Source organism: Polyodon spathula, chromosome 16, assembly GCF_017654505.1.
Source record: "Polyodon spathula isolate WHYD16114869_AA chromosome 16, ASM1765450v1, whole genome shotgun sequence".
Taxonomy (NCBI): domain Eukaryota; kingdom Metazoa; phylum Chordata; class Actinopteri; order Acipenseriformes; family Polyodontidae; genus Polyodon; species Polyodon spathula.
In genome coordinates this window covers 1494456-1505261 of record NC_054549.1, presented here as the reverse complement: position 1 = coordinate 1505261, position 10806 = coordinate 1494456, and the positions used below count along the sequence as shown (strand labels likewise).

Below are 10806 nucleotides of genomic sequence, written 5' to 3'. Positions count from 1 at the left end.
AGACTGGAAATAAACACATGACCCCGCCCGTGCATACCTATTGGACACACTAGAGATGGGTGGTCCCATTACAAAACAGGTCTTGTTTTGATAAAAGGTTACCTCCGGCAACTCTTTTGTAAAAAAGGTTGGACTTGTAAAATCTATAGATCAGAGTTATTGAACACCCCTGTATATCCAGCAGTTTTAATGTTATCATTATTATTAGTAGTAATTGTACAGTTGTTGTCATAGTATTTTTTTCTTTTTTTGTGGTACCAGTAGCAGTAGTAGTCTGATTTGAAACCAGCTGAACAATAGTAGCATAATTGAACTGACATTTTCAACAAAATTATTTTATTGTTGTACATTTATTTATTCAACTTACTGAAATCTCAGTTGTGCTTCTTTACTAATTCCTTCTGTGATCCTTTTTATTAATTTTTAAAAGTATTTTAAGTGCAACATTATTATTATTATTATTATTATTATTATTATTATTATTATTATTAAAATCTGTGTTACTATAAAACAGTCTGGTGAACTTGAGAGAAAATGCTTTATAAATATGGCTCATAATCTTCACAACTACATATGAGCTTAGAATACAAACGTGTTGCTGGCTTTGTTTTACAGTGTATAGAACAGCAGGACCTCGAGAATATTTTTATTTATTTGGTGAATCTCCGCAAAACGTCACTTTATGCATATGTACAGACCATCTTGTCACGGATTTGTGCCACAGAACAATTTAGTGAACAAAACGTTATTTATCATAAAAACAAACAAACCAAAAGAAAAGCCATGGCTTAAAATGAGGTCACATGATCAAGCTGTGTGAACGCGGGACCTTCTGTCATTTTTAAAAGCCAGCAAAGGTGCACATTTTAATTTAAATGCTGGCTATGTAGACTGCTCCAGTTTATTTTTCCTTATTAATAAACCTATTTTTATGCAACTTTCATAATCAGAAATAAAATGTCTCTGTGCTGCTAAAGCCACCCAGGCAGTCTTTCTTCTGGCTGTCTTTGAAGTCGTTCAGTTTGCAATCATATAATAGTGGGTACTGCTGTGTAAGTGGATACCTCATAAATTAACTTTTCGTCATCCATGATTAACTTGTTTTGAGGCATGTTTTTTAAGGCGTGACTTGTTTTGAGGCGTGTGTTTGACGTGGGTCAGAGGTGTTACTTCTGATTGGTCAGTTTCAATCCAGTCGTGAAATGAGAAAAAAAAAATAGAAACAGGTTCTATTTTAGTGACGTGAATTTTTCTCAGAGTGACCTCACTCCCTGGTGTTGACACTCCCATTTGACTGCAGTGACTTCTAAATGATTGGCTCACGTCTAGTGTGGATGCAGTTTAAAGCAATAGAGTTGAGCAGCTTTGTGGGTGTTTGTTCATTTAAAGTGAATGAAACAAACATAATAACTGCATACCTCTTACAGGTTGTGTACATCCCTTTTTTCAAGTCTCAACTGTGGCTTCTTTTCTGTCGTTAACCAACCAGCTGCTTCCCTTGCTGACTGACATGCTTTCAGCCAGTAACATTTTCCCCAAGACGGTGCTGAAGTGAAATGACCCAGGAAGTACAAACAGATAACCTGAGTAAGGATTAGAAACCATGCAGTTCTTTTAAAACCAAAGCAGCAACAGATAACAGGTTTTAAAATTAAAATGTGTGTGCTCTAACATCTGTTTCTTTCAAAACTTCACATCAGACTAATTTAACTAAATGCAAAACTGGTAAGAAATTAATTTGTTAGCTACAAATACTTTCAAGGCATCCATTTTCAGCATGTATAGATTTTTATTAGAGTAGTTTGGACTACAGCGGTAAGTTTTTCACTTTTGACAGCGGTTATTTTAAATAGCACTAGCAGGATACAAGCGGCCAGTGGGAAAGTCAACAGTTGACCGGACTGTGGCACCTCAGGTGATAGTGTGTGTCTCTCTGAGTCCATCCTCCAGCAGCTCAATAACAGTCCCTTTTAGAGGCATGACCATGTGAACAATGTGCATTAAAAACAAAGCGCTGCCATCCTGGCCATACACAACACACAGTACCTCTAAAAACTGTTTCTGATAGATGTGAATGTGAATCCGGCTGACACATGCACACAGAAACAAACAGCAAAGTGGAAATAATATTATATTTCAGCCATTAGCTCCAGATATTCACTCCAGAGACGATTCCCGGCTAGTTCACAGATTCGCGCTAATCTTGGATTACCTAATGTAACGGTAGGTGAAGTAGTCCAGCATTAGTTCAATCAGGGTCTGTGAAACCAGCCATTCGGAGTGTATTAATGAAATCCAGGGAGATTCCCCAGTTTAGACAGCTATTCAAATGCATGCGGTGCAAATCTGTTTATGACTGTATGACAAATGATAGCATGAAAGGGTAAATGTCTAAAATAAAAATTGCACATTTTACATCGAAGGACATCTGTCGAGTTGCCAGATTTTTTTTTTTTTTTTTTTTACTGGAATGGGGTTTGAATTATACTTTTATTTTAATTCTATTTTGAAAGAATATTTGTACATGAGAAAGCCATGTTTGTCCCAGCACTAGAAAACCCAGAGCTGTCTTCATCAAATCAACCCACTGGTTTGTTCTACATTTGCCATTCACTTTTGTACTGCTATTCAAAATGATCAGAAAGTTAATGGAAACCAGGCAAAATAAATAGAATACAATTGTCATGCCATGCACGGGGGGGGGCCTGAAAAGTAAAAACAAAATCCCAACTTCACAATGAAGTTGTTAAAAACACTAAAAAGCTTATTTGGCAAGCAGTGACACTGAACTGAAAGAGCACACAAAACAGCAGCAGCACACTCTGCGTGTCAACATTTAAATGTACGTTTAGCAAGCATTACATACTTGAATATCAGTAACAAAGACGATATGGTCCATTATATCAACCGTTACATTGTTAAGATCAGGAACACAGTTATAGCATCACACAAAGTTAAAAACTCTTCATTATATATAATTTTAATGTCATCTGAACGGGAGCCTCAACCCAACTTTGAATTCTCCTTCAGTGCAGAACAGTATCAAAGAATGCCATCTTTCCTTTGGCAGCACTGAGAAGGTGGCACGTTCCAGTCGTATATATAAGACAGTCGAAGCTTGACTTCTTCTTTACACAGTTTCCCTTCTCTGATCAGTGTCTGGTGCTTCTCCAGCATATCTTCAATGCTCTGTTTGTGAGTCACAATGTATTTATTATTGCAGCCCCTGGATTTGAATTCAGTGTCAAATCTGGGGTCATGAATGCGCTTCACATCCACTGGACCCAACCATGCCCCCAAAGAGACATCTTCACTCTGCCAAAACTTAAGGTATTCCCGGTTGATCCTGATATAGTGTGCCAGATCAGCTGATAAGACATAGCCACCTCCAAACGCATATGGCAGGTAGTAGTCACAGAGTACCCAGGTGCTTTCTTTCCACTTCCCTGCAGATTTAACCCTTCCCCTACCATAGAAGAACCCCCAGTACAGTTTCTTGGGTTCCTTAGCCTGCAGCTCTTCTTTGATTACATCAAGTCGAGCAAACGTGTCATCATCAGCCTTTAAGACAAACTTGTAGTCTACATGCTGGTCCAGCCAGGAATACATGTGAACGAGCTTGCTGGTGAGATTGTCATAGGAGTCCTTCAGATCTGGCAGAAGCAGCAGGTCGTGGTGCCTGGCGTTCTCCAGGCTCAGGTTCTGGATGTCCTCAGGAAGAAGGCCGTTGGTCCCGACCACAAACTTACAGAGAATGTCAGGGTCACGCTTGGCGAGCCAGGTGCTGCGAATGATGCTCCGTCTCTCTGTGTATTTGGGTCCAGTGGTGATGAGAACGACGAGGAAAGCAGACAGCTCCTTGGTCTGTTGCTGTTGGGGTTCATCTCTCTTTTCTGCGTGATGAGGGAAGCCCGATTCAGAGTGTTTCAGTGTTTCCGACGTGCATTTAGCCAAATACAAGAGGACCAAGGCAAACAAAGAGAGGCTGCCGAGCCCCAGGGCGGTTTTGTGGCGGCTCAGAAGACGCACAAGATTCATTCTGTTAAGCTGTGACCTTGAAAGGAAACTAAAAGAGAAAAAGAAAAAATATAAATATGCCATTGGCAAAAAAGTAATTAGAAAACTATATTGTAAACAGAAAACCACTGAAGAGTGCCAAAGACAAGACCTGTCAACAGTGAAACCGACAGCGAGAAGCATTAAGAAATCATGGTTATAAGACATTTTCTAGGGTAGCGACTGAAGCATGTGTAATGGGGGTGAAAGCTGGGCGTGACCAGCCGACTTCACACCCTGCCAACTATTTAACCACTATGTAAAAGAGCTGGCCTTGTCTGCATTGGTTATAGTGATTTTACCTCATCTCATCTCACCAACAGGACACAATCCGTAACTGCAGTGCATCACACACACACATACTGCCCGCTACAGATGCAGAGCTATTTTAAAAGATGTCTTTCTCCTTACACACAATGCAGTAGCTTAAGGGTCTGAGTTATGAAGATAGTTTAATGGAATTGCGCAGAGAGGCTCGCTTCACAGTTGGTTTCTGAGGTGTTGCTGGTCAAATTTTGTCTTGACAACGCTGTTTGACACATGAACCACACCCCATTGAGAAAAGGGTTCTGAGGGTCTCTGAACCTGCACAGTGATTTCTGTGTAACATCACAAAGATCGTAAAAAGGTAAAAATGCCCATTTTGATGATCGACTTATTTTTATTCTCCATATGGAAGATAACCTAGAATAATAACATTATCATCATTGTAAGCTTGTTTCATGGGCTTATAACAAAAAAATAATCCATTCACATTAGGAATCAAGTAACCCTCTGATCCATTTAAAATGAAATTTTAAATTTCAGCATAATCAGCACCACAGAAGAATAAACATGATTTATTATTTGCATTTGCATTTGCATTTCTAAATAAAAAAAAAAAAAATACCATAACACTGTAATCTTTACATACAAACATACAACAATACTATAACAATATGCCATGTGCTTAAAACACTGTAGGCATGATTTACCGAGTAAGACTTTTGTTTGAAACGTCTGTCATGTATTGAGTCTCTTAGTATTTCTAAATTCTGCACCATTGAGAGTTTTATAGTTATGGATGATGGCTGAACACAAAAGGCATTTCAGATTTGTTAAATTGTACCAGTATTTATTTTTAATTTTGTATCGAATTTTGAAGCCGGTAATATGTATATAAATCTGACGTTGACTATGTATCTGCTAGTACTTAATTCGTCTTTTATTATAAATATCTGAATAATTATTAAAACTGTAATTTCATATTTCCCTTTCAGCTAACAACACTTTGTGACTATACTGTACACCATTTTCATGTGCCAAAAGACACGTCATCTGGTCAGATTTAGTGCATAAATAAAACTGCTAATCAAGATGCAAAATAATAGGTATTCCCTGTTATAATGACACAGACGGTGTGGGGGCCATCTGTTAATCCGCCTTTTACTGCTTTATTCAATTCGTATTCAGATGTCCCATAATGTAAACAAGGCAATTTTAAATAATGTAGCCATTTTCAATGTTGTACTGATATTCAGTGGTCAGCCACACGGCCCAGCTAGGAAATACATCTATAGTGAACTCGGTCAGTATAATTCATTTATGTTTACCACCTACACACGTAATCACTATATTATTATCATCATGCGAAGGCATTTCATTGATTCTGTATCCGTACGAGTATCACTCCTAAATGTACCGTATAACTCGCTACACACAAAAAAACGTAATTTTGAAACAGTACCTTTAATACATCATACAAATGTGATCGCTGCTTCAGTGACATCTTGATGCACCCGATCTGCACAAACAGCAAGCACTGTCTCAGCGTCTGGAATAAGACATCGCAGCATATTAATACAACACATAACGGAAGCGTTCGGTATAAACATCAAGCAAAACAAACCGGTAAACGGCTGATATTCCTCAGTTTGATTAACCAAAAACGTACACAGTGCATTCTAATCCGTGCATACTGACAGCTGCCAGCACTTCGTGTGATCGCATTCAGCTTCTCTAATGCAGAATTCCAGCAGGCTGCATTTACAAAGAGAACTCTAGAGATTAAAACGAACAGGCGCCCTCTATTGACTGGAAGAATACATTATTTATTGTTAGCAAAAAAAAAATAGGTCTCTAAAAAAAGTTAGACTGTCTGTAAATAACAGGGGACCAGTAACAAGGAATGTTTGACGCAATACTCAGATTTAAATAGTATTTTAACCCACGGTTTACTGCTGTTCCACCGGTCTGTGAGGCCTGATCAGAATCACGGTACATTTGTTGGAAGAAATGTCTTAAGAAGTTTCATCAGTTTGAAGGTTGCTAATAATAAAGACATTCTTTCATAATGTCTGCTGCTGTGTTTTTGTAGGTAAAGTTTTGGTTGTGCATTATACATTATGTTAAATCTGAATGCGAGTTTTAAAACTATTTAGTAGTTCTGAAATATATATGTAATGGATTGCAACTGCACTTCCGTTCCCTTGAAACCCCACATTGTAATTTAATTTAAACCCGTAACGGCAGTGCATCACACCCACACGCTGCCTGGTACACACGCAGGGCTATTTTAAAAGATGCCTGTCTCCTTACCCACAATGCAGTAGCTTAAGGGTCTGAGTTACTGAGTTTAATGGAATTGCGCAGAGACTCACTTCACAGTTGGTTTCAGAGGTATTGCAGGTCACATTTTGTCTTGACAATGCTGTGGATGATACATGAACCACATCCCATTGAGAAAAGGGTTCTGGGGGTTTCTCTACCTGCACAATGATTTCTGTGTACCCTATATTGTGAAGTTGAATACAATTAAAATATTGACATTGCTAGTGTACTCTTTAAACACACACATTACTGTGTCGTTGCTGCTTTGAAATTGAACTAGTGCTTCCTGAGGCCGACAGCCACTTTTCTAGTGCTACCAGGACCTCAGCCGCACGTGCAGCAACTTTCTCCTCCAACTCCACACAGCTGGCTGTGACCGAGTTCTCTGGGCTCTCCAAGGTATTTAATACTGCTCGTGCTCTACTGGAAATGCTGGAGCACAACATAGCCCGGCTGATTTGTTCCAGTTGATTCTGGTAGCAGAAGAGGCAGAGTAAACACTTGCCAGCTCTGTATCCTCTCCAGATGAACCAGATCGTAGGCCACTAGGAGCACATCATCAGCATAGGCTAAGAGGGCTACCATGGGGTTCGATCTGTCGAGCACCATCCCTGTCGGCCTCCTTCACAGGAGACACAGGAAGGTCCTTTAGAAGACAGGCGCCTGATTTTCTGCCCTGCCCTTCCTCAGGGATGGTATGGCCCTGTCAGCAGCTTTCCCGGCCCACTGTCAGGTGGCGCAGAGGATCCGGCCACTTCAGGGGTGTTCAAGGAGCAAGAACGGGAGTGAGAAGGAGAAGGAGAAGGAGCAGAGCAGAGCAATTGCTACGTTGTGCTTGAGGACCAGCACAGTGTTTGTGTGTTTTGTCTGTTCGTCCTTGGTAAATGGTTAGGTTCAACCTACAAGGAGCCTGTGTTGTTTACTGTGATACCAAAACGTAAGTGTTATGTTTGTTTGTCGAAGTAAACTGTTTGTTATTTCTGGACTGCTAATGCGATCCGGTGCTGTCGCTATTCATCCAGCATCAAACCCAGACACCAGCACTTCCCCTTGTTCAAGGAGAACTGCCTTTGCACCACAAGCACTAGTATCACTCTTTGTTAACTGTGTCTGTGTTTTGTGTTACATGTCGGTGTGCAGGACTGGACTTTTGGTTATGGGTCAAACCCGGGGATTATAGATACCTAGTGATACACGCCGCTGTGTCACTCCAGCATTATTATTCACAGTTGTTTGTCATCAGGCTGTGGACATTTTTCCTTCAATAAACACACTTGCACCTGTACATCTTTATCTGTCTGTTCATTCTACCCTGCAGCATTGGCTTCACCTGCACTCACTTACCACTTTGCCACAAGATGGTAATGTGATGCCCAGGTATTGTGATCACTGGTAATGTGATGCCCAGGTATTGTGATCACTGATATTGTGATACCCAGGTATTGTGATCACTGGTAATGTGATGCCCAGGTATTGTGAGCACTGGTAATGTGATGCCCAGGTATTGTTATATCCAGGTATTGTGATCACTGATATTGTGATGACCACGTATTGTGATCACTGGTAATGTGATCCCCAGGTATTGTGATCACTGGTAATGTGATACCCAAGTATTGTGATCACTGATATTGTGATACCCAGGTATTGTGATCACTGGTAATGTGATTCCCAGGTATTGTGATCACTGATATTGTGATACCCAGGTATTGTGATCACAGGTAATGTGATGCCCAGGTATTGTGATCACTGATATTGTGATACCCAGGTATTGTGATCACTGGTATTGTGATACCCAAGTATTTTGATCACTGGTAATGTGATGCCCAGGTATTATGAGCACTGGTAATGTGATGCCCAGGTATTGTTATACCCAGGTATTGTGATCACTGATATTGTGATGCCCAGGTATTGTGATCACTGGTAATGTGATGCCCAGGTATTGTGATCACTGATATTGTGATACCCAGGTATTGTGATCACTGGTAATGTGATGCCCAGGTATTGTGAGCACTGGTAATGTGATGCCCAGGTATTGTTATATCCAGGTATTGTGATCACTGATATTGTGATGTCCAGGTATTGTGATCACTGGTAATGTGATCCCCAGGTATTGTGATCACTGGTAATGTGATACCCAAGTATTGTGATCACTGATATTGTGATACCCAGGTATTGTGATCACTGGTAATGTGATTCCCAGGCATTGTGATCACTGATATTGTGATACCCAGGTATTGTGATCACAGGTAATGTGATGCCCAGGTATTGTGATCACTGATATTGTGATACCCAGGTATTGTGATCACTGGTATTGTGATACCCAAGTATTTTGATCACTGGTAATGTGATGCCCAGGTATTATGAGCACTGGTAATGTGATGCCCAGGTATTGTTATACCCAGGTATTGTGATCACTGATATTGTGATGACCAGGTATTGTGATCACTGGTAATGTGATGCCCAGGTATTGTGATCACTGGTAATGTGATGCCCAGGTATTGTGATCACTGGTAATGTGATGCCCAGGTATTGTGATCACTGGTAATGTCATTCCCAGGTATTGTGAGCACCATGTGGCCCCGGAGAGAGAGTCCAACAGAGAGCAGCCAGACTAACCCAGGCCGTCCAGGAATGACCTACGAAGAAAGAATTGAGTATTTCTGGCTAGCACAAAGTTTATTAGGGTTGGCTTTGAAGTGTTTAAACTCGTAAATGGAGTTGACAAAGATAACGCTAACCTGTACAGCACAGCACACAATCCAGCTCTTTCTTTATGTTCTTATTATGTGTGCCTGTATACTGTAGGAAAATGTGAGATCTATGAAGTGATGGTATTACATTTACTGGAAGTATTTTGTTAGCTTTATGTACTTTAAATAAAAATATCAAAGAAGCAAGGAAATAATAGGCACCCAAGACCATGCCGAGGGAAGTTTAATGGTATTTCTATTGAAATAAGTGGGTCCAATTAGACTGTCAAGTGATACCCTATATATTTCACTATACTTATAAAGAGAGAGGACATGCCACAAACCTTCACTGAGCAGGCCCTATACAAATAGTATAGACAGGTAGATGGGGTAGGTATAAGGATACACGCAAAGTGATTTGTGGGTGCAAACCCCCATAATGCAGCCTTTAGCAGAAGTTTAGTCAAATCTGATTTCAATGGCCGTTAAAAATGCAGTGTATGTAAAGAATGGTGTTCACCTGGCATTCTGCACCCGCTATTAAATTAGCACTTTGCCATCATTAATCCATTAAAATATGTATTGAAACAATTTCAAATCTAGAAAACAGCATGGAATTGGGCAGGATCTGGACACTAAGTGGGCGCGCCAGAAACTTTACACCTTCTTACAAGGAGCAAACCATTGTAGAAGTGAGTAATTAAGAGCTGTATAAAAGCACACACCTGCAGGGACCTGCCATTGGCTTCAGGGTGGCTGCTGTGGTACACTTCCTCTTGGCTCTTGTTGAGGAGCGGCAGGAACACGTTTGGAGGACACTTTGGTTGGGATGCTGGAGGATGCGGTGCGAACGCATTATAGCTGAATTGAGGGATGAGCAAGACCCCAGTCAATCTAGGGACCGCTATCCCTGCACATGTGAAAGTGCTGTTTTCTCTGCATTAGTCCTTTCAGACCACAGCTGGAATGTCTGGAGGGATACGCCAGTTTTCTCGTGTTAGGCACATTTCCTGAAGTCATGCTGAAAAGGGCAGGCCGTTACATATAATTTCCTAAGGATACTAGCATAACTGATGTTGGCAGAGACTTTTCCAAACAACTCTGGCCGCAATGCAATTTGAATTTTGCAGCCGCACTTATTTGCACTGCGCCTATACTTTCATCTATCCCAATATCTCAACGCATTCAGTAAACTGTGTATGAAGTCAGCATCTGAAATGGTTTACGGGGTACAAAATGTCAAGAGGCAGCCGATTTACAAATTCCTGTAAGATTGTATAATGCACTGCTGAAGCGGCACATCTGTTCACTTTGAACCCTAGTCACTATTGTAAGCACAGCACAGAGACCAGGACCAGGGGACACATATACTATACTTGAATTGGTCTTTGCAGAACTGAGTAAATCACAAAGTTCCTTTGGTGATTCTTTGATGTAATGCAGTTTTGTTTCCACTAGATGGTGCTGTTAC

At 40.5% G+C, this 10806-nt stretch overlaps 1 protein-coding gene across 2 annotated transcripts; it reads right to left on the bottom strand.

Moving 5' to 3' along the window:
* Window positions 1–522: 522 nt before the first annotated feature.
* LOC121329297 (beta-1,3-galactosyltransferase 6-like) lies at window positions 523–6071 on the bottom strand. 2 transcript variants are annotated; one of them, XM_041274839.1, is made up of 3 exons: window positions 5990–6071; window positions 5783–5869; window positions 523–4066 (listed from the first exon to the last, which is right to left on the bottom strand). In XM_041274839.1, the coding sequence occupies exon 3, from the start codon at window positions 4036–4038 to the stop codon at window positions 3043–3045; it is 996 nt and encodes a 331-aa protein (XP_041130773.1). In that variant the 5' UTR covers window positions 4039–4066; window positions 5783–5869; window positions 5990–6071; the 3' UTR covers window positions 523–3042. The 2 variants fall into 2 exon arrangements, with proteins under 2 accessions (XP_041130773.1, XP_041130772.1); XM_041274838.1 differs by lacking the exon at window positions 5990–6071 and having other exon boundaries at window positions 5783–5983.
* Between the last annotated feature and the right edge of the window lie 4735 nt (window positions 6072–10806).